The sequence below is a fragment of the Felis catus genome, chromosome A2, assembly GCF_018350175.1.
Source record: "Felis catus isolate Fca126 chromosome A2, F.catus_Fca126_mat1.0, whole genome shotgun sequence".
In the NCBI taxonomy this organism is placed as follows: Eukaryota; Metazoa; Chordata; class Mammalia; order Carnivora; family Felidae; genus Felis; species Felis catus.
The window spans coordinates 123,893,707-123,918,386 of record NC_058369.1 but is presented as its reverse complement, the minus strand read 5'-3'; the positions used below and the strand labels follow the sequence as shown (position 1 = coordinate 123,918,386).

Sequence of the window (24,680 nt, the reverse complement as noted above, 5' to 3'; positions counted from 1 at the left end):
AATTGGGGAGAGCAAGGATGTTCAGTTGAAATTTACATGGTATCCATAAACTATTAGGTTTACTTATCAAAAATATGTCCTAAAATTGGCCATTGTCAAATTTCTGTTTGTGTTTTTTTAAATAAAATACGAAGAGACCATGAGAAAGACATGGTCTTACTTTTTCAAATAACACTGGCTTTTTTTCCTTTTCTTTTATTACTAAACATAAATGCTCCAAAAAGAGCAAAATTGGGGGGTGGGGTGGTGAAGAGGAATGGGCTGCCTGGCTCTGTGTAACAAAAACATCTGAGATTCCCAGATATTAAAATGTATTCTGCACTGCTTGAATTCTCTTTTCCTTTGGGTTTTTCAGATGTTTCAGGGTACATGGTGTTTTTGTAAACTCTACGGTACTTTATTTTTTTTTTAATGTTTGTTTATTTTGAGAGAGAGAGCATGTGTGCAAGCAGGGGAGGGGCAGAGAGAGAGAGGATCTCAAGCAGGCTCCACACTGTTAGTGTGGAGCCCGATGTGGCGCTTGAACTCATGAACCGTGAGATCATGACCTGAGCTGAAATCAAGAGTTGGATGCTTAACTGACTGAGCCACCCAGGCACCCCAACTCTACTGTACTTTAAATAGTGCTTTCAGGGGCGCCTGGGTGGCGCAGTCGGTTAAGCGTCCGACTTCAGCCAGGTCACGATCTCGCGGTCCGGGAGTTCAAGCCCTGCGTCAGGCTCTGGGCTGATGGCTCGGAGCCTGGAGCCTGTTTCCAATTCTGTGTCTCCCTCTGTCTCTGCCCCTCCCCTGTTCATGCTCTATCTCTCTCTGTCCCAAAAATAAATAAACGTTGAAAAAAAAATATTTAAATAGTGCTTTCAGACAAATGTAGACTCCTTTTCAATATTAAACATCAAAGGAAAACCATAAGCATATTGTATGCTTTAGTTTCTATAAATGAAGAAACAGATTTGCAGGCAACTTCCATGACATCTTCTTTGTTTATGAGGATTGACAGAAAGGAAGGGTTACTTCAGTTTGACTATGATCATCTAAAGACTACTAACCCCCAAACTACCATTACAATTACATTTTCAGGGTAGTGATCAAAGCTTTTATGAGTTATAGATACTTCTGCAGATAGTACATTATTTTTCAGATGTGAAAAATTGGAAGTATCTTACTATTTGGAAATACTGTTTACTTAGCTCTAAGATGCCACCAATCATAAAACCATTAGCTGGGGCGCCTGGGTGGCGCAGTCGGTTAAGCGTCCGACTTCAGCCAGATCACGATCTCGTGGTCCGGGAGTTCGAGCCCCGCATCAGGCTCTGGGCTTATGGCTCAGAGCCTGGAGTCTGTTTCCGATTCTGTGTCTCCCTCTCTCTGTGCCCCTCCCCCGTTCATGCTCTGTCTCTCTCTGTCCCAAAAATAAATAAACGTTGAAAAAAAAATAAAAAAAAAAAAAAAACCATTAGCTTACAAACAGCCTTTGGGGGGGGGGCAGGAAATACCTTTTTATAAGACATTTCCTAATTTAATGCATTTAAAATGAAAGGGGGAGGAATGAATTTTAGAATTTGAGAAAATGCTACAATAAATTTTAATTATAAAGAACACATATATAATGTCCAACTTTTAAGAAAAAAGTTTTTTCCCCTTTTGATAAAGTTGCCCTTTTTATTTACTTTTTAATTTTTTTTAAGTTTTATTCATTTTGAGAGAGCGTGAGTGGGGGAGGGGCAAAGAGAGAGAATCCCAAGCAGGCTCTGCACAGTCAGAGCACAGAGCTGAACATGGGGCTCAAACTCATGAACCATGAGATCATGACCTACGCCAAAACCAAGAGCCGGACACTCAACTGACTGAGCCACCCAGGCGCCCTTAACATTGGCCTTTTTAAGTACTGCTTTTGTTAAAAATTTTTACTTACCTAAAGTAAAAGTAAAGTCATTGAGGAACAAAAGTATGTAAATTTCCCTAAGAGTGATACTGCAAAAATGAAAAAAAAAAAAAAAAAAGAATAATGATAAGTATTTTATTTTATTAAGAGATATTTTAAAAACTACTTTTTTTGGTTTAACAAACTGATATGTATAAATTCCACCGAAACCTGTAAAATGATCATTCAGTTAACAAACACTATCACATACTTATTCTGGGCCAGACACTGTGCTAGATTCAGACACATCTCAGATATTAGTCACATCATTTCACAAAATTAAAGAGTTTAATATGGGACAATTAAAAAATAAACTTGACTTTTGTGTATTATGTTTCTCCTTAAGTTCTATTCATATATTCCTTCATTGATTCAGTAATAGTAATGCATAATTTTCCCACAAACTTCATCTTTCTATGTAGAGACAATGTTCGTAAAATATTCTTGTAATAAAGCATTTTCTTGCAAATGTAGACTTTCACTTGAACTCTTTATTCAAATCTCGTTAACACTATATAAGTCCTTATGGGAGTGCTACAAATTTTTCATACAGATTTTTAACTCCAGCCTTTGTGAGATAGAGAAAATCTTTGCTGAGCTTCTTAGGAAAGGAAAAAAGTTGCCTTCAGTAACTTGGTATTTAAATCAAACCAAAAGTACCACCTTACTATGTCATTAACATGCAGGAACAGCCTGAAATATATGTATGTCACGTGTACTTTTTTTCTCTCTCCTTTACTGTGACATCACCTGGGGAAATCCAGAAGATTGGATAACCAAGAAATGCCTAATCAAGACTCTGCTGTGCATGTGAAAATGGTGGGTATTTGAGTATTCCCAGTTCCATTTATTAATGGTGAATCTTCACCACTTTTACCTCTGTCTCTAACCAGATCATTAATTATGGGACTGTAACTTTATCCAGATCTCCCTTCACAATGTTTCACACACAATAGAACCTCAAGTATTTGTTGAATTGAATTTCACCTTACCTTTGAAAAAATTTTTGCTTGAAATATAATGTGTATTGTAGTGTTTCTCAGCACATGAAATGGTTACCCCATTCCTTTTTGTGCTAAATTTTCCTTGCTCAGCAAAAACACACTTAAATCACACAGCATGAGTTGTTTTATATTCAGCATCTGAATTAAAACAACAAATGTTTAAATTAAAAAAAAAAAAAAAACTTCTTGTGTCACAGTAGAGTTCATTGCATTGTAGACATTAGGAAAAGGAAGGAAAAATAAAGGTTTTGGAGTCAGAGCTGGCTTCAGATCTTAATGTAGTCCATAAGAGCTGTGATACCCTTGAATGAGGGCAACAGTCTCACCTTTAAGAAATGGTATGAAACCACCAAACTCTTGTTGTTTTATTCATATTCTTTCCCAGCTTTATTGAGATACAATAGACATTATATATAATTGTGAGATATTTAAAGTATACAATGTGATGATTTGAGATTTGATATACATTGTGAACCCATCTCGTTAATACATCTATCACCTCACATATTTACCTTTTTGGGGGGTGGGGAGGAGAACATTGAAGTTCTACTCTCAGCAAATTTTAGTTATACAATAGAGTGTTATAAACTATAGTCACTGTAGCATACATTGGATTTTTAGACCTTATTCATCTTATAAATGAAATGTTCTTATTTATATTTAATGGAAAAGTATGTAAAGTGCCTAATAGCACAAAGTAAGCACTCAGTAAATGTTAATTAACTATGTAAGTAGCATTTATTTGCATGTGTGGAAAAAATTATATCTTTTGCATATTCACCATGGTAAAATCCTAAAAATAAAAATTTCCTCCTCTCTTTTAAAGAGGACAACTGTCCCACGATCACGTTCTATTTTCTTTTCTGTTTTGTTGTCCTTCTTCCTCTTCTCTATTTTTTTCTTCCTCTTTTTTTTTTTTCATTTGAGTCTGTAAACCAGAACATGACTTAGCATGCAAACAGCTTTGTGTCACAATTAATAAATCTCTATGTTCAGCTTAGCTGTCCTCATCCAGTGTGCAACACGAAGGGAAGGCTGCCTCAAAGTACTGATTAAGCTGCCATCGGTGTAGTTATTGCTATGAGGATAGAACATATGAAATTGCTGTGCTTTTGTATGTTGAATAGTCCAACATGGGCAGTTTTGATTGGTTCAGCCAGATACATCATTCAGCATGGTCTTTGCTTCCATTGCCTGGTTAGCATTTGATTCTTTGCTATTGAATGTTTATGATATGTAGAATTAAGTCAGTCCAAACTTTTTTTTTTTTGCTTGAGTTGATGTTTTTTAACCAAAATGAATACTAGTGATGTAGGAATGTCCTACCGTATAATGTGTTGTTACCTGGGCCCAAAACCCTCTAGCGTGTCTTCTTTGGAAGTAGCATTGTAGTCAACCCACAAAGAGACTGTTGAAGGAAAACAAGCCCCCAAAACAGGTACATATTTATTTACTTTTTACTTTTCATTGCACTAATTTGCACAGTTTTTACCTTTGGTTTTGCTTTTCTAAAAATGTTGGTAACATCTTTTAGGTTGACAGCTCCTTTGGATGTTATTCTTAACTTCTTATGATCTGGCTCCAAATCTCTTTCCATACTTCACACACACACACACACACACACACACACACACCCCTCCATGTACACTAAACTTCTAAACAAAGAGAGCTATTTATCTTTTTCCCACATTAGACCCTCCACTTTGACTCTTGATCTCAGCATATACAAGTCCTGCTTCTGTTTGAAAGCCTAGCTCAGTTGGTTCTTCTTTTGGCCCCAGCGGAAATAATCTCAGTGACTTCTGTTCCTCTTGCATTTTATCTGGACATCTGGGCAGTGGATTTCTTATTTGGGCTCCTGTATTACAGACCATGTTAGAGAACATGCACTTGGAGCATAAAATGTTTATCTTACTAAAATTTTTGTATTTCTTACAGAGCTGCCTTGTACTTAATGATTAAATGGTGAATGAATCAAAGAATTTGGCCTACCCTCCCTTAATATAGAGACAGGCCAAATATATGGTAGGCAGGGGGAGATGGCTATCACTGTAATTTAGTAATGCATAATCTTCCAAATAAATCATAGAGTCATCTATGTATGAGGGTGAATGTACCAGTCTGAATAGGTGACTTTGGATCTAACTTTCTATGTAGCTACATGAAAATTGTAGTGCCCCCTCCTTTGTATCAATGTAGTAATGAAATCTTTTGCTTGTACCCAATATGAACACTGGAAAACAAAAAATATTTCCCCTGAGAACTTTGGACAGAGATCTTTAAGTCATTTAAACTAATTTTTATTGGGCCATTTTCAGAAAATACAGGTAAAATTAGGACACTTTTGTAACTATACCATGTAGATCTCTGTTATATCTTGTCTCAGTGTATCTGCAAGATAAAGATAATATCAAATAATCAAATATTTCTGTAGAGTTGTGAATAAAACTGTATAGCTTTGAAATCAACTTCTTTAGAAATCACTGCTTTTTTGAGTAAGGAAGTAGACTAATGATTAGGAGATCATTTCATCTGTACAAATACATTTTATTAAAGATCAGCCAGAATACATGTATTTTAGGTTTTTGTGAGGTCATCTTTAGCATTGATTCAGATTTGGCTCCAGTCAACCAAAATGCCCTGATTCTTGTCAGGAAAACTTTACTCTTTCAGCATTTTACATTATGGCCTTATGAAATGAATTTATTTTCTTTTGTTTGTAAGTAATGGACATTTTTAGCCACTTATTTATTTTCCATAAAATTAAGTTGAAAAGTTTTCAGACAATTCAAAATAACTCGCCTTTCAAATTTGAAGTATCATTATTTTAAGTGCTACCAAATAGGTGTGTTTTTGTCCAAGAGGAATATGGAAGAAGGGATTTGAGGAGGTATCAAAAGTGTGTGATGTATGATGAATGTATATTCCTGCAGTATACTTCTTAATGTTCTGGTATTCTGATATTCTTTGACACATTTCATATAGTATTTTAAAATTATATTTCTTAGGTTGAATTCTAAAATATTTGAGTAAAATGCCCAGTATCTCAAGTTCCTGAGAGATATTTATGATATACTTTGGTGACATTATATGTGTATCGTGGAAGTGGGAGGGAGGGATGTAGGTATTATTGCCATATAACCCAAAGCAGAGATGTAATTATCATTTTAAAATTTCTTACACTTATACCCTCTTTCCTATTGTGTTCTTTGGAGAAAGTTGCTGCTCTTTCGTCTGTTTTCATCACTGTGATTTCACCTTGGTGCTATTTGGGTATTTCCTACTTATTTATCTGAAAATGAATGGCTTTGTGTTGCACAGAAGCAGGGATATCAATGCCTCCATCCTCCGGTTGTCTTTCTAATAGTTTTTAACCTGGCAGAAACGGGCTTACTTTGAAGTAGCCTTGGTACTTTTTTCCTATCCGTTATCTGAAACAGGTTATATTATCCTATTGGAAAAAAATGTGTTTTTTTTAATTAATGTATTGTAGAATGTGATTTGCATGAGACAGGACATCTTTGTCAGTATGGACACACCGAAATGTTTAATTCTCTTGGTGAAAATATAGTTACTGGCATATATCTGCTGTTGCTTTCATATCTTCTGTTGTTTTCAGTAATAGGTTCGTTACTAAGTCAAACATGGGTTGACTACTACACATCTGCCAGTTAAGGCAGATGTAAGAGCAGAATTTAGTTGTTAGGAAATGAACATACTAGTTGAGGTATTTGTAAGGGAGCTACAGAAGTGATGTTCCAAAACAGCAACAGTTTCTAAAACTCAGTGGGAAAGCAATAGCGTTGTAAGTACTGTTGATCATCATATCTCTGACATCTAGTGTCTGACACAAAGTAGATACAGGTAAATATTTGTTAAGCAAATTGAATGATTAACAAATGAAGAAAAGGAATGTAGAAATAAATGCCTATTTGCTTTTCTCATCTATTGAAAAATCACTATAAAATGAATATTTAGGTAACCTTTATTCTGTTGACACCTTTAACGTCCAACTAAGTTGAAGAATCTCAGTATGTAGGTTAGTTGCATTGCAGGTTATCCTATTCTATTTAAATATGGCTTAAAAATTTTTTTTAACATTTATTTATTATTGAAAGACACAGAGAGACATAGCATGTGCATGGGAGGGGCAGAGGGAGCGGGGAGACACAGAATCTGAAGCAGGCTCCAGGCTCTGAGCTGTCAGCACAGAGCCTGACGCGGGGCTCAAACTCACAAACCACAAGATCATGACCTAAGCGGAAGTCGGACGCCTTACCGACTGAGCCACCCAGGCGCCCCTAAATATGGATTTTTAAAATTAAGCATATTGTAGGATCTTTCATTAGTGGAAAAAAGTGTTAATGTTAGCATTTCTCTTTCCTGTGCACTTCTGCATTTATCTTTCAGTCTTAGGAAAACATTTTAGCCTTTTCTGATTTTCTAATTTTGGTCATTATGTAGAGAGAGCAGAGGACCTGAGAAACTTAACTGGTCACATGCTCTTGGAGCAGAGATGTAAGGTCTAGGGAATTTTTTATGACCATATCTGTGATACACATGAAATATGCTACTATTGATGGTAACATACCCAGAATAATAGCATATGAAGTAAATAAAGGTTACTGGATACAACCCAGTATGGAACCTTGATTTGAGGTTCTCTTACTATCTTTTCATACTGTGGAGCTATTAACTGCCCCATAACCACAACCCCCCCCCCCCCATACACACACACACACACACACACCCTGCATCTTCTTATACATGTGCTGTAAGAGCACTGTGCTTGTGCATTTTACTCTGGTCAGTTTCATTCTCCCTGTGATAGGGTAGAAAAAAGAAATAATAATTAATGTTACATTGTTTAGCAACACTAAATCCTTAATAAACCACTTAGTAGCAACCTAAGCCCAGGTGGTCTAATATATATATATTTTTTTAAGTAAGCTGCACACCCAACATAGGTCTTGAACTCTCGACACCAAGATCAAGAGTCTCCTGCTGGTGGTCTCATACCTTTTAGTAGTTGTCTTAACTTGAAATAAATACTTTGTAAAATTTAGGCCAAGAACAATGAAATTATTTAGGATTTAGCACAATAAAGGCACAAAGATATTGAAGCACCTTTTCAAGTTAAATATATTTTAATAATATTTTAGTTACCTATACAAAGGTACACTTGAGGACAATAATACTTTAACATTTGTTACCTTTCTGCTAAGATTTTTTTAATGTAAATATAAATAGAAGCTGAATCTTAAGCAGAAATATCTTATAAGAAAACTATCACAAAGTTCAGATAGTCTCCATTCCATTCTGGAATTTTAGTTTGATTAATGAACTCTGTGAAAAACATTTTTATAGCTGTTTATGAAATAATATTAATTTTAAGAAGCCGGATGCAAAAGTATATGAGAATGACATAAACTGTGCATATACACGCATGTTTGTAATCAAAGAAAATAATGAAAAATATATTTAAATGTTTACTAGCTTATCTTCAGGTCGTAGAATTCCAATGTTTATTTTCTTTTTTATATTTTTCTGTTATTTCTGTGGTAACCATGCACAACTTTTATAATTAGAAGGATTACACTTTCTGACAAACATAATTTTGTTTTAATCTTCCAGATGGAAACTGCTGATGTGCTTCAAAAAATTTTGTGTGTATAAATGGTAATTTGATATGATGGTTTGCTTTTTTTTTTTTAATAGTGCCTCACCGTTTTTATATCTTAATATAAGCTTCTGCTTGGTATCAAAAGAACCTGGGAAAAGGGGAATTAAAAGTAGTTAATTAACTTCTTTTAATTTTTTAGATGCCAGAATTCCAGAGAAGTTCCGTTCGAATCAAGAACCCGGCAAGAGTAGAAGAAATTATCTGCGGTCTTATTAAGGGAGGAGCTGCCAAACTTCAGGTGAATAATTATCAAGAAGTCTTTACTATTAAACCTTTATTTTTAATGTTCAGGCACACGCGTTCATCTCGTTTTGCTAAAATCTGGGTAATACTAAGTACTAAGCTAATTAGTGCTGTGCAAAAGTATTAAGCCATTTTTTTTTTAATTTTTTTTTTCAACATTTATTTATTTTTGGGACAGAGAGAGACAGAGCGTGAACAGGGGAGGGGCAGAGAGAGAGGGAGACACAGAATCGGAAACAGGCTCCAGGCTCTGAGCCATCAGCCCAGAGCCCGACGCGGGGCTCGAACTCACGGACCGCGAGATCGTGACCTGGCTGAAGTCGGACGCTTAACCGACTGCGCCACCCAGGCGCCCCAGTATTAAGCCATTTTTAAAAAATATTTATTTATTTTGGGGGAGAGCCCAAGCAGGAGGGGGGCAGAGAGACGGAGACAGAGGATCTGAAGCAGGCTCTGTGCTGACAGCTCAGAGCCTGGAGCCCCCTTTGGATTCTGTGTCCCCCTCTCTCTCTGCCCCTTCCCTTCTCACACTCCATCTCACTCTCCCTCTCTCTCAAAACTAAATAAATATTAAAAAACATTTTTTTTTAAATAATGTGTATTTATTTTGAGAAGAGGGAGAGAGAGAGTGTCAAGCAGGCTCATCGCTGTTAGTGCAGAGCCCCATGCACGGCTCTGTCTCACGAACTGTGAGATCATGACCTGAGCCGGTATCAAAAGTCAGATGTTTAACCGACTGAGCCACCCAGGCACTTCAGTTTCAAACCATTGTAAGAATAATACTCAAGGAGCGCCTGAGTGGCTCAAGTCGGTAAGCGTCTGACTTCGGCTCAGGTCATGATCTCGTGGTCTGTGAGTTCGAGCCCCGTGTCGGGCTCTGTGCTGACAGCTCAGAGCCTGGAGTCTGTTTCAGATTCTGTGTCTCCCTCTCTCTCTGACCCTCCCCCGTTCATGCTCTGTCTCTCCCTGTCTCAAAAATAAATAAACATTAAAAAATTAAAAAAAAAAAAAAAAGAATAATACTCAAATTTCAAATCAAGTTCAAATTAAGATGTAACTTTATTAGTGAATAACTGATTTTTTTAATTCTTTGAAAAAACTTATTAATGCTTATTTTTGAGAGAGAGAGAGAGAGAGAGAGAGAGAGAGAGAGAGAATGTGAGTGGGGAAGGGGCAGAGAAAGAGGGAGACACAGAATCAGAAGCAGGCTCCAGGCTCTGAGCTGTCAGCACAGAGCCCGACACAGGACTCGAACCCACGAACCGTGAGATCATGACCTGAGCCAAAATCGGATGCTCCACTGACTGAGACACCCAGGGGCCCCTCATTCTCTCTCTCTTTTTTTGATTTGTTTGTTTGTTTGTTTATTTATTTATTTATTTATTTATTTTGAGATGGAGGCAGAGAAGGGGTGTGCAGAGAAGGGGCAGAGAGGGAGGGAGAGAGAGAATCCCAAGCAGTCTCCATGCTGTCAGCACAGAGCCGGGGCTTGATCTCACAAACTGTGATATCATGACCTAAGCCAAAATCAAGAGTTGGATGCTCAGCCAACAGCCACCCAGGTGCTCCCCCCAAAATTTTTCCCTTTTTAAAACACTTCTGGAAAAGTATTTAACCCAGTCACCTACGTTTCAAGAGCTGGTAAACTATCTCCATGTATCAGTATCATTCATTCATTGGTATGCTTTAACTACATAGCAAGTTAAATAAAAAATGTGATAGTATCAATAACTAAGAACTTCATATCATTTATTTATTTATTTACTTATTTTGCACAAATAGTATATGCTTTTTATTATGGTAGAACACATTATATGAAATCTGTTCTCTCAATAAATGTTTAAGTGTTCAGTACAGTATTGTTAACTCTATGTATATTGTTGTACAGCAGATCTCTCCAATCTCCTCATCCTGCATGACTAAAACTCAATCCCCATAGGACAACGATTCCTCATTTCTTTCCCTTCCCACACCCCTCCCCCGCCAGCCATTGACAGCCACCATTCTATTTTCCACTTCTATGAGTTTTACTAATTTAAATACCTCACATAAGTGGAATCATGCAGTATTTGTCCTTCTGTAAGTGGCTTATTTCACTTAGCATAATGTCCCCTCAAGGTTCATCCATGTTGTATAGTATGACAGGATGTCCTTCTTTTTAGTTGAGAGCCTCATATAATTTAATTGCTTCCACTGCATTTTTGTACATTGACTAAGTAGTTTGAAATTTTGCAACATTTTATCTCTATCAAGAACAGTAGCCCAATCACCTGTAACTGAAGATTTCCCTACCAATTAATCAGATTTTATTTGGTGACAATGCTAGAGCACTGAAGGTATCACTCTGTGGTTAAGATAGCTCCCAGGACTTAACTGCATGGCGATACCTTCAGTGCCCTGGCATTGCCACCAAATAAAACCTGATTAATCAGTACAGGGATCTGAGTTTGCAGGTGATGGGGCTGCTATTCTTGATCAAGAGCTGCAGTAGAAAGCAGAATGCAGCGAATAACCAATAGTGGATGTTAGGGACTGAGCACAGTCCCATGCCTCTAAGTGCAGTACATGTCTAGCCTTGGTGGCTGTATTTTCCATAATGCCTTTCCCCCCTTTTTTTTACAGATAATAACAGACTTTGATATGACACTGAGTAGATTTTCCTACGAAGGCAAAAGATGCCCAACATGTCATTGTAAGTGTGGCGTTCATAAACAAATTTCATGAAAGTGATTCCGTTTTCAGATCCACTCTTATCTGTGTTATCTATGAGATTGACTGCGGTTTGCTCTTCTTTTTGGACATTGAAAATAAGAGGACCTGCCTTTTTCTTCTTATATTTCGAGGGTTTGTTTTCCCCCATGTTATACAAATGGGTATTATCAGGTATGGTTTTGGTTACAAAAGGAATGAAGACTTCTGAATTGTTTCTCCAAATGTGGTCTGTTCATTATTTAATCAAGAAATATTTAAATGGACTTTAAACTTTGGATTAACCTAATATTTCTTAGAAATAGCATTTTTATCAACTACTGTTTTCTAAGAATGTCACTGAATTTTTGCAGTGTTGATTTATAAATTAAGTAAAAGAGTGACTAAATAAATATCAAGTTATGTGTTTTCCACACTTGGCAGTCAGTGTTAAAAATAATCCTCTTCAACCTGACAAGCAGTGATACAAGTCCTCTCATTTACTGGCGCTGCATGTGTAGTTTGAGAAATTGTTTTGATAATTTATATTAAAACCACTAGAAATCATACCCTTTGGCCCACCGATTCTTGGGAAATTTTTAATGAAGTCCTTCTAAATGTAGGAAAAAAGCTTTAGATCCAAGGTTTGGATTTTAAAGCCATTGGATCCTCTAGCAGTGTCACTTGTACCATAGCACTAAGACCAGAAGTTGTAATGACCATGCTAGTGGACTTGGCATTTAAACTTAAAAGTAGTGAGTTATTTAAAGTAGTGGTAGCATCAATCAGAATATTTCTTTTAATGCTAGTTTGCTTTCACTCTTCAGATGTCATTGACAACAGTAAGCTGGTTACAGATGAATGTCGGAAAAAGGTAAACACTAACAGTAATCCAGAGTTACTCAAAGACTTCATTAGCCTTTTTGCCTGAGAAGTTCTTCAGGTTCATTCACACAAACAATGGATATAAAGTGCTTATCACTGTACCTGGCACATAGTAAACACTGAATGAATATTAGTTTTATTGTGTGGATTATACATACTCAACATTATTTTAAAGAAAAAATTAACTTTTTAACAAAGACAATAAAATTAACATGAGAAACTTTTAGTTGATTATCAAAATATTCTGATGTCCTTACATTAAGTGTACATTAAAACAAAAGTACTTTGATTTTGTGTAGATATTGCTCCTTTATTTATTTTTTTAAGTTTATTTATTTATTTTGAGAGAGAGAAAGAGAGAAGGGGAAAGACAGAGAGAGAGAGAGAGAGAGAATCCCAAGCAGACTTCTCACTGTTAGCACAGAGCCCGATGTGGGGCTTGATCCCACAAAATGTGAAATCATGTCCTGAGCCAAAATAAAGAGTCAGATGCTTAACCAACTGAGCCACCCAGGCACCCCAGTTTTGCTCCTTTAAATTAATCAGGAAATTGCCTCAGTCCTCTGCTTTCCTTGAGTATGTGTCTATCTGTGTCTGTGTTAACAAAATAGGACTGCAGGTGTGAATCAAATTTAATACTTTGATATGAGAACAGAAGCTTTTTTGTAGTAATAATTTGATTATTAGTCGATTTCACTGAATTGCTGACCTGAAAGTACTTAAAAAAAGAAAGGTAGTTTTTTGCAGGTACATTTTGTTACATGTATACCAAGGTCAACAAAGATCTCCTCAGTTGATATATATATTAGCTAAGTACTCGTGATCTAATCTTTAACAGCCATTTATGGCAAACATTTGTTGACATTGTTTTGCTTTCTATAAAACTATGCAATTTAATGACAACTCTGTCATCTTCATTATTAAGTTATTCATTTATTTCTAGTTAATGCAACTAAAGGAAAAATATTATGCTATTGAAATTGATCCTGTTCTTACCATGGAAGAGAAGTACCCCTATATGGTAGAATGGTAAGTATGTATCGGGTAAGGGGAGGGCTAAAAATATAATAACATAACACTGCAGTTACAACTAATGGCTTATTTTTTTCCCTATGCTGTATATAAATAGATTCATAAATTATCTAAGGAGTTATAGCAGTGAATAAATACAACAAAATGAACCTAATTTTCTAATCACTCAGTGTAGAATTTGCTTTGTTCTGCTTGTTTGTTTGTTTGTTTGTTTTTTAATGGACAAAATGTGGGCTGCATGTGTAAAGAAAAAGAATTGGGATTTAAATTGACTGTGAACTCATTTGGAGCCAGCAGGTGACATAGTTGGTAAGAAATGGGCCTCTTGATGTTGGCTGTGTTCATGGAAATGGAGCCTTCCAAGCTGACCACACAGAAAGCATTGTGTTGAGTCCTGAGAGAATGCTGTTAAGAGAAATGTTGACAAACTTCGAGTGTGTCAGATGGGTCCACTAAGAAAATCACAGGAACTGGAGCCATCCTATTTGGGAAAGATTTCACTGAAGAGCGAAAGCTGTGATTTGAGAAGCAACAACTGTGGTTTTTGAATCTTAAGAGGACAGGAGTGATGTTCTTTATCTTCATTATCCTATGACCTAAACTGAATGCCTTGTACACTTAATCAATGTTTATGGTACAAAATGTTGAAAAGTTGGACCTCTGTGGAAGCAGAACTGGAAGCAGACTTAGAAGGTTTAAGAAGACCAATTTCAGCCTGATGAAAGAAAGGACTACCTAGTAATTAGAATTTTCTAGCAATGATATAAGCTTCCCTGGAAGAATGAGCTCACCAACGTGATGGGAGCTGATCCAGAGTGTGGGGTCCCTTAGGAATATTGCACAATGATACTGGGTATCAGGTGGAGAGGTTCTAAAGGCCTGTTATGGAGATGCTCTGATTATAGGTACTTTGATATAATTTTAAATCATGTGTTTATCAAACTTGTCAAAACAAGGGTTTTCTCTCTTGTGTGCTAGAGAGCATCTTTAGTACTGAGGCATTTCACAACAATTTAGACTACAAACAGGTGAAACAAATGGCTTTGCACTAATTCTCATATTTGGAGAATGCCTCTCTCAGTTGGATTTAGTTCTTTGAAGACTAAGGAAAGGTGTACACGTAGTAGCCTTTCATTGTCTCATTAACACATTTAAACTAAAACTTTGGGGTGAACTGGGAAATACAATAAGAAGATGGTATATTGATTTGAGAACCATAGGGTATATGCTTATTAGTGATGAATTTAAATTTCTAAAATTTAAGTCCAAAATATGATGAATGAAATACTGCATTATCTGTCACTGAAAAATGCCTTTTAATAAAGATGATGGTTTTGATTTGCTTTAATCAATATTCTTTTTCTTTGGTCATGAACTCCAGGTATACTAAAGCACATGGCTTGCTTATTGAACAGGCTTTACCAAAAGCTAAACTTAAAGAAATCGTGGCAGAATCTGATGTTATGCTCAAGTAAGTTTCTAGAGTGTTTTTTGCTGTTAACTGTCCACAGACTTACATATGTACTCAAGTGTATATTTATATTAAATATAACTATATTACTTATAAAAATGTAGCCAAAGTATGCCACCTATCACAAAATAATGATAAGATGGGGAATTTAGAATGATATATTAGATCTTGGTGTAGGAAGTAAGAGCCTTAGGAGATTTAAGTTCTAATCTACATTTCCTTTCTCTACATTAAAAATTTCAAGACTTGGGGTGCCTGGCTGGCTCAGTGGGAAGAATGTGCGACTCCTGATCTTGGGGTTGTGAGTTCAAGCCCCCTGTTGGGTGTAGAGATTACTTAAATAAAAAATACTTCAAAAATATTTTTTTAAGACTAACTTAGAAATTTATGAAACCAGGACCATTGTAGAGTTTTTTAGCAAAATTCTTTTGAAAGACATAAAATATAAAAGGAACATTTATAACTCAAGTTGAAAAGAAGTTTTTTGCTCATACCCTGTTTATAAAGTTACATGAATCTACTTTCTGAATTCTCAAATTTCCTTGAAAACTATCTCTAGGAAAGGTGAATATGATTTAGCAAATGATAAAAATATTTGTATTACATGAATGATAAGATAGAAACATTTTTAAGCTTCTTTTCAACACTGTTTACCACCTCTAAAAATTTTCAACTTATTAGGTAAATATGATGATGTCGTGGGGTTTTTTTGTTTCGTTTTTTAATGACCTACATTTTAAGGTGACCTACTTTTTTTTGTCAGTTATTTATTTTGAGAGAGAGGGTGTGCACACAGTCAAGTGGGGAGGGGGCACAGAGAGACAGACAGACAGACAGACAGAATCCCAAGCAGGCTCTGCGCTGTCAGCATGGAGCCCTTGCAAAGCTCCATCCCTTAAACTGTGAGATGATGACCTGAGCTGAAAATAAGAGTCAGGTGCTCAGGATGTTCAACCGACTAACTGAGCCACCCAGGCATGCCTCTAAGGTGATCTACCTCTAAGGAGGAAGGTATTAAATGTCGGAAAGAGTGTGAAGACAGCTAGTAAGCATTTCATTCCTTTGTAGGCAGCTTAACATATAGCCCAGGAAGAGTAAGGGAAGAAACTTAGATTAATAAGTTAAAAACATTACCTACAGCCACGCCTTAAGCAGGAGAGATGCCAGTTGTAAAGAGAATACATTCAGTTCCTGCCCCTCCGCTTTCCTGAGAGGAAATAGTTGAGCAGGATGGCAAGCAGGAAGTGTTTCAGCCCATTTCTCAATGGGTTTTCCAGGGTGTGCTTTTTTCCAGTTGTGGTTAATTATTTGCTGTTAAATGGTATACATTGTGAACTGTAGGCTTATGTCCATATTTAATGAGAGTCTAAAATCATCTGATTTGTATCATTAGAATTTATTAAAAGCAAGGCAAAGAGTGAACTATTTGGAAAAACTTGTACTAAAATTGTCATATACATCAGTAACCCTGCTCTGAGGCAGGATTCTGGAAAGGGAATATAAATGGGCCATGGAATTAGGTAGAAATGTCTTGCTTTTTTCATTTCTAGGTGAAAGGATATATATCTATGTCTTGCTTTTTAACAATCAATTCCTACCTCCATCTTGCAGGGAAGGGTATGAGAATTTCTTTGATAAGCTCCAACAATACGGTATCCCTGTGTTCATATTTTCGGCTGGTATCGGTGATATACTAGAGGAGGTGATCCAGCAAGCTGGCGTTTATCACCCAAACATCACAGTAGTGTCCAACTTCATGGATTTTGATGACAATGTAAGAACATTTTTCATAATTACTTTTTAAATATGAATATATGATTCTAAATAATTCTTCATAATTATTTTCTTCATAAGTAATATTTCTTCATGATTACTTTTAAAATCTGAATATATTTTAATCATGTAAATGCAGTTGGTTTTTATTATTTAAGGTATATTACTTTATATATATATATAAAACATATATATAATATATATTAAATTAGGTCAGGTCAGTAGGCCTACTCTGGGGCTCATCTCCCAGTGTTCTATCTGTATCCATGTTTTAAAAATAATATGCCTTTCTTAAACTTTTGTTTCCCAACCTATAGACTAATATTAAAATTAGGAAAAGTTATTTTAATGTAACTCAGTGCAGCAACTCTGAAGACTTAATACCCATAGGTGGAAAAAAAGAAGTAAATTAGAACTGACTTTATTTGAATAAATTTTTCAATTCAAGACAATATATTGTGAAGTACATAAAATGGGACCTCTGGGGCGCCTGGGTGGCGCAGTTGGTTAAGCGTCCGACTTCAGCCAGGTCACGATCTCGCGGTCCGGGAGTTCGAGCCCCGCGTCAGGCTCTGGGCTGATGGCTCGGAGCCTGGAGCTTGTTTCCGATTCTGTGTCTCCCTCTTTCTCTGCCCCTCCCCCGTTCATGCTCTGTCTCTCTCTGTCCCAAAAATAAATAAACGTTGAAAAAAAAAAAAATTTAAAATGGGACCTCTGGTTAGGAATCAAATGAAGAGTTAGAATTGGATGTTCAGCTTACTGTGTTTAACATTTAAAGTACTCTCTAGAAAGTCATTAACTTCTCAGAGCCCTTCTTACCTATCATGAATGTGAAAATAGAACAAACAGAATTTGCAGTTTGGAACCTACTGTTTCAAAGGATTTATGTTTTTATAGGGGGTGCTCAAAGGATTTAAAGGCGAACTAATTCATGTATTTAACAAACATGATGGTGCCTTGAAGAACACAGAATATTTCAATCGGCTAAAAGATAATAGCAATATAATTCTGCTGGGAGATTCCCAAGGAGATATAAGAATGGCAGATGGAGTAGCCAATGTTGAACACATCCTGAAAATTGGATATCTAAATGATAGAGTAAGTATACAGGTCTGTCATTTAATTTTCTTATAAGAAAAAATAAGGATGGAACTTAATAGGCAGTTGTTACTAAAGGTACATGCAAAAGGAGTTAGACACAATTTGATTGCTCTTTATCCTTTTACTTTGGTGTGATTAAGGGAATTGGGATGTACATCTGTATGCCATCGGTATTAGGGTGGCTTCTCTGGCCTCTCCCTACCGGAAACCTTAGCACCCCCAAGTCATGAAAGTCAAAAATGTCCCCAGCATTGCCAGAGAGTTGCTTGGGCAGTCTCCCCAGTTGAGAGCCACTGGACTAGAGAGAAGTGACTTTGGGAATAAAGCCACCCTGTGGCTATGTTCATAAGTCTTCATTTCAAAAGTCTTATGAAAGTAAATTTGATTTACTTCATTTTAGCCCAAAAGATCGAATGTAATAATGAGATCCACACTGAAACAATTTACTTCTCCTCCCTGTATATCCTTTTAATTTTTCTGTTGTTGTTGATTAGGTGGATGAGCTTTTAGAAAAGTACATGGACTCTTACGATATTGTTCTAGTAAAAGACGAATCACTGGACGTAGCCAACTCTATCTTACAGAAGATTCTATAAACAAGCATTCTTCAAGAAGACCTCTGTGCTGTGGGTGCAATTGATGCAGGAACTGCTCACCTGTTCATCTTGCTGAAAGACTTCTATTTATAATACATTCTTGCTCTTGAAGTTTTTTCTCTACGTTACTGAGGTATTTTCAGACATACTGAATCCATCAACTGGAAACTCCTTTTTTCCTCACCTCTCTCAACACACTCCTCAACTATGTTTTTTAACAGTTAAAAAAAAAAAAAAAACCTTAAAGGTAAAATTTGAAAAATAACTCCATGAATTAATTTCCAGAGTGAATTTTGTAGTTTAATGTTATCATGAGGTTTTTGAGGAAACTTTTTACTCTGGGGAAAAAGTCTGTATAAGTTTAAAAAGAAGTTTTATGAAATGATGAAATAATGTGCATGATTTTAAGTGTTGCTGTTTTTGTCATGTGGGTGAATTATGCTGATGATATCACCATCTCCTGAAATTGTATTATGTTTGGTTATTTTGTTCTTGAAAGTCAGTATTTATCAGAAAATAATGGCACTTGGTGTTTGAAAAACCATTGGTATCCACATATCACTAATCATTACAAAATGTTCTATATTGATGCACTGATAATACACATGAAGTGAAAAGCCTTTTAAATTGTACTGTCAAGACCATTGTTGTTCATTTATTCAACGAATATTTATTAAGCTCTTGCAGTGTTTTTCTTGTGTGTGTGTGTGTGTGTGTGTGTGTGAGAGAGAGAGAGAGAGAGAGAGAGAGAGAGAGAGAGATGAATCCTATGTCATTGTTATAGTGGCTATTTACATTGAATATTTTTAAATTTACGTATTATAAGTTTAAGGATGAACAGATAGTTGCAGAGAAAATTTAATCAGCCCTTCAGAAAATACCGGGGACTGGGAAAATTGTTTTCCCTCATTGAAAATACCAGGAAAAGAGGGTACTTTGTTGGAGGTCTAATAGTTTCAGAAATAGCCACAGGCAGGGAACAAAGTAGAGCTGGGTCTCATGGTAACTGAAACCGAGTACTACTGAGTTAAACCGACATTTGTCTTTGCACTCTGACTTCCTGTTCCAAATTTCTGCTGCCCAAATTTCTGGTTCATACAAAGTTTAGATTTGCCATTGTGATAAATCTGACCCTGGCTCTAACCATTTCACTCCAGAGTCTCCGAGCCACTAATTCCATAAAGCATCTGAGCTCTGATACACACAGAGCGTGTTCCAGCTGGTTCCGGACACTCAGTGTGGTCGGCAATCTCTAGTCCCATTTGATGTGGCAGGTAGGTGAGGTCTTACAATGAAAACCTTTTCCCTGGGGCTGCCCATCCTTACCCTCCACCACTACTCCTTTTTTTAATAAACAATGAAACAAAGTTTATAATGGCCAGAAGTAGACTATTCTCTGTTGAAGTATTTTCAAAATCAAACTCGAAACCAAGCTTCCTTTTTTTTTTTTTTTAATGTTCATTTATTTTTGAGAGAGAGGGAGGGAGAGTGCAAGTGGGGGAGGGGCAGAGAGCAAGGAAGACAGAGGATCCGAAGTGGGTTCCGCACTGACGGCAGTGAGCCTGATGCAGGGCTCAAACTCATGAACCATAAGATCATGACCTGAGCGGAAACCAAGAGTCGGACACTTAACTGACTGAGCCACCCAGGTGCCCCTCAAAACCAAGATTCTAAAAGAGAGAGAAAGAAAGAGAGGGAGGGAGGGAGGCACCCCTTGAAACCAAGATTCAGAAAGAGAAAGGAAGGAAGGAAGAAGAGAGGGAGAGAGGAAGAAGAAACCAAGCTTCTTGCTTTAAAGCAGATTAGCGTCACATGAGAGTATCAGAATTACCTGGAGGAGTTTTTCACACAGAAAAAAAGTTGGGCATTTCTGATCTAATGAGAACTTTTTATCCCATATTGCAGTTAGAGCTTGCCATATAGACTGTTTTCCAAGGAGTTTATAATATGCTTCTACAAATAAGCATAGTTCATGGTATAAATGTAAAGAATACTGAAGGTATGACCTCCATTCTAGTCTTGGCTCAGCCCTTTACTAAGACTGTAGAAGTCAGGCACCTCCCCATCTAACAAAGGCCTTGAGGGCATGTAGTCTTTGTAGCCCCTTATAGCCACTATCAGGATAACTTGAATATCAAGCCAAGGCCCCTGCCTTTTCCACTGCATCCCTGGGACCCTATCACCTCTCACTGCCCCCTGTTCTACTGGTATTTGAAATAATTTGTTTTCAAGTTCCGTTTTCAGAGCAGTTTAATGTAGCCAGTATAGAGTCAGACTGTTGTGATTTGGATCTTCCTTCTACCACTTAGTAGCTGTGTGACCAGAACAGATTATTTAACCTGTGCCCCAGTTTGCTCATCTGTAAAGTGAAGGTAATGATACGTCCTCCAGATACATCCCTGTGAGAATGAGATGTACTCATCTACATCTATGTATGCATTTAAATTTTGTATTTCCATTTAGAATGGCTTAGCGCAAGTATTCAGTATTGTTGGCTATTTGTCCGCAAAAGTGTGAGCACAGTCTGGGTGAACTGAAGAAACAAAGTTATTTTGTAGCCCTAGTGAACACCGGCAGTGTGGTAACTACCACATTTTCTTAAGAGTCTAGCATTAGCTGTTAAGAGTTTTGTTTTTTGTTTTTTATTTTGAATTTTACTTTAGGAGGTAAAGCAGTTTTGAGTGCCGAGATGAACAATTTTGATGAAACCGAAAAACAAAAACTGTCAGAGATACTACTTTGTTCCAGAGTGATTTCACAGGAACTCTGCTTTCCATGATATGTTTGATAAGACCAGAGTTAATTAGGTAGATTATTGAACATTTTTTTTTTAACCAGACTTCAGGTTCAAGGCATACACCATGGAGAATCAGGAAATAAAAGAGGGGTGCCTGGGTGGCTCAGTCAGTTGGTTAAGCATCTGACTTTGGCTCAGGTTATGATCTCATGGTTCATGAGTTCAAGCCCCATGTCGGGCTCTGTACTAACAGCTCACAGCCTAAAGCCTGCTTTGATTCTCTGTCTCCCTCTCTCTCTGCCCCTGCCCCACTTGCACTCTCTCGCGTTCTCTCAAAAATAAATAAATATTTTTTAAAAAGGAAGAAAAAATTTCATGGGATCTTGAATAATTTGGAGACTTATCCAAGGTTACCTCAAGATTCACCAGTCCTGCTGTGTTTTATACTTATTCTTGTATTTCAGTACAAGTTTAATAGGTAAGATAAAGTGTGGCTGAGGTGTAAAGGGTACAGGCCTTCAAATCAGTCAAACCTGGATCTGAGTCTTAGATTCTAACTACAACATTTGGTAAGTTTCTAACGTTTCAAGGCTTTGGTTTCCTCATCTCTAAAGTGGGGTATTAATTTGAGGTGAAGATTGATTCAATGAAGAGTCACTCATCCCACCAAAGATTGAAGTCCTTACTGTGGGCTAGGTTCTAGAGAAACAGTTAACACACCAGACATGCTTCCTGCCCTCGTGTAGCCGAAGTCAGACGCTTAACCGACTGAGACACCCAGGTGCCCCTCAAACACTATTTTAATAAGCATGAAAGTGTGATATCTGCAACTAGCAATAAGTAACTGGGAGCAGTATTCTTAGTTTATAAACAGACACCAGATCCCCAAGAAAGCCAAGGGAAAAAGACTTCAAAGAAAGCAACCTTGGGGCGCCTGGGTGGCGCAGTCGGTTAAGCGTCCGACTTCAGCCAGGTCACGATCTCGCGGTCCGTGAGTTCGAGCCCCGCGTCGGGCTCTGGGCTGATGGCTTGGAGCCTGGAGCCTGTTTCTGATTCTGTGTCTCCCTCTCTCTCTGCCCCTCCCCCGTTCATGCTCTGTCTCTCTCTGTCCCAAAAATAAATAAACATTGAAAAAAAAAATTAAAAAAAAAAAAAAAAAAGAAAGCAACCTTGTTCCTAGAAACCTAAGACATTGAAGTGCTATATATAAGCACTTATATATTGCACTCAGGCCCACTCTGTTGCCAAAATGAAATGTTTTTTTCTGTCTTTTAAGTAATAATTTTGAAAGGTATTATAAATTCCTAAGTAATGAGAGATCAAAACTCACCAGGTTTCAACAAAATAATGCAGATTGCTTACGCTCGCAAGATAGCTTAAGTGGTGTTTCAAGCACACAGGTCACATGCATACTCAGATGTCATGTTCTCTGAGATACTCTAATCTCCCACTGGGCATCAATGAATGACCTACTTCATCTTTAGGGCCCAAAGTCCAAAATCTGCATGAGTCATAAGTTAGGTGATCCCAATCTACAGCCGATCCAAACTGCCTCAAGCAGCAACACAGAAAATGAGTATAAGATGTGATTGAGAAAAATGCTTTGTGGCATCCCTACCCTGTATTTGGCTCCCTAATGAGTACTCACAGTCTTGCCAACAGTGCTATAACCCTTAATCATAACGCAGATAGAAACAGGGTTGCAGCAACATCATGAGGTGAGGCCATCTGAGCAGATGGTTGAGCCAGAGATTAAAGCCTCTGTCATGGTCACAGATAATTGAATGCCTTCCTTAGCAGCAGGAAGAATCAAAGTGCCCCAGTAGCACTCAACAACAAGCCAAAGGTTTAGAAAGATAAGTACTACACAGTATCATTTATATGTGGTATTAAAAAAAATAAGTTGAAGTTATAGAAATAGAGTAAAAAAAAATGGTTACCAGGGGCAGGGAGATGGGAGAAACAGAGTTTGGTTAAACAGTACAAACTTCCAGCTATAAGATAAATAAGGTCTAAGGATTTAATGGATAACATGGCAACCATAGTTGGTAACCCTGTATTGTATAGTTTTAAAATGCTAAGAGTAGAACTTAAATGTTCTCTCTCTCTCTCTCTCTCTCTCTCTCTCTCTCTCTCACACACACACACACGTGAAGTGATGGAGAAATCCTTTCACAATGTAAACATGTACATATATCAAATCATCACATATGCATTAAGTATCTTAAAATTTTATTTGTTCATTACACCTCAGGAAAGAAAAAAAACACAACAGGTGGCAGGCTGGAGAACCAAGAAGAGCCAATATTTCCATCTGAGTCTGAAGGCCAAAAAAGACCAAGGTTCTAGTTCAGCAGTCAGGCAGGCAGTTTAAAAACAAAAACAAGCTACCCGGCTCCCGGGCGGCTCAGTCAGTGGAGCACAAGACTCTTGATCTCGAGGTCGTGAGTTCAAGCTACATGTTGGGTGTAGAGATTACTTTTAAAAAAATTGGTTGAGGGGTGTCTGGGTGGCTCAGTTGATTAAGGGTCTTGATTTGGGCTCTGGTCATGATCTTTCAGTTCATGAGATCAAGCCCCAACTCGGGCTCTGTGCTGACAGCATAGAGCCTGGTTGGGATTCTCTCCCTCTCTCTCTGCCCTCCCACACTAGTGCTATCTCTCTCTTCTCTCTCTCTCTCTCTCTCTCTCTCAAAATAAATTTTAAAAAGTTAAAAAAAAAAATTAAATGTTCCCTCTATTCTTGAAGCTCTAAGGCCCACAGTGCTTAATTTCCCCAGAGAAACGTATCTTTTATTCAGCAAACCTGTCCACCACCAAAGAAAACAACCAGTGAAGAAATTCAGACAGGACCAACTAAAAACCTGGGACAGAATAAGCACAAGGTTTTTATCTTCATGAAGATGTGTAAGGATAATGAGGTGTTACAGATCAAGTGCATTCCAAAGGGCAATTCCATTTAGCAAAATTATTAACCTATCTCGTGCACTTAAGGAATTCTGTTAAACAAAAAATCTTGAGTGACTATGTGCCAGGTAGGAGACGGTTAAGGAATGTCAGTTACCACGACAGCAACAGCCAGGAAGGCCATGGGCAGGCATCTCCTTTGCCTTCCAAAAGCATACAGAGTCCCTGAAATTGCTTCTGCAAAGAGTAAACTGTAACATTTGCTTTTTTAAAAAAACGTATTTTTCTCTATACATGTGCCAGTTATCCTCTATTGGCTCCCACTCCAATGCCTACAGTCCTTCACCTTACTCTGCACCCCAGAAAGCTGACTCTGAGAATACCAGCCACTAAGCTCCTCTTCCTTTAGCTTCAGATTGGGTTCAGCGAATGGGAACGAGTTACAGGACAGAGAATGGGGTGTCTCTGCCCTCCTCTGCTGCAGCGCCAGCCACCCTTCTGGGCGTGGCTGTGTCTCCCCTTTAACCTTTCAGCCCCAGGGGGGTAGAAGAGCCCCCTACTGCTGCTGGCCAACATCTATCATGGTACCTTGATATCCTAACTAGGTCTCTAGGCCCCGTCCACACATCTGTAAAGT

General features: G+C 37.4%; 1 protein-coding gene across 5 annotated transcripts in view; it reads left to right on the top strand.

The window, feature by feature from the left end:
* NT5C3A (5'-nucleotidase, cytosolic IIIA) overlaps window positions 1–19,081 on the top strand; it is a 54,121-nt gene extending 35,040 nt beyond the window's left edge. For 4 of the 5 annotated variants that reach the window (XM_003982925.5, XM_006929294.5, XM_006929293.4 and 1 more), the window contains 9 exons: window positions 2,689–2,743; window positions 8,751–8,849; window positions 11,477–11,546; window positions 12,370–12,416; window positions 13,371–13,456; window positions 14,841–14,930; window positions 16,542–16,704; window positions 17,601–17,801; window positions 18,299–19,081. In XM_003982925.5, coding sequence (XP_003982974.2) covers window positions 2,708–2,743; window positions 8,751–8,849; window positions 11,477–11,546; window positions 12,370–12,416; window positions 13,371–13,456; window positions 14,841–14,930; window positions 16,542–16,704; window positions 17,601–17,801; window positions 18,299–18,400 — 894 coding nt within the window. In that variant the 5' untranslated portion in view covers window positions 2,689–2,707 and the 3' untranslated portion in view covers window positions 18,401–19,081. The remainder of the gene's footprint in view (window positions 1–2,688; window positions 2,744–8,750; window positions 8,850–11,476; window positions 11,547–12,369; window positions 12,417–13,370; window positions 13,457–14,840; window positions 14,931–16,541; window positions 16,705–17,600; window positions 17,802–18,298) is intronic. The other variant, XM_003982923.6, reaches the window with a different exon arrangement.
* Window positions 19,082–24,680: the final 5,599 nt, after the last annotated feature.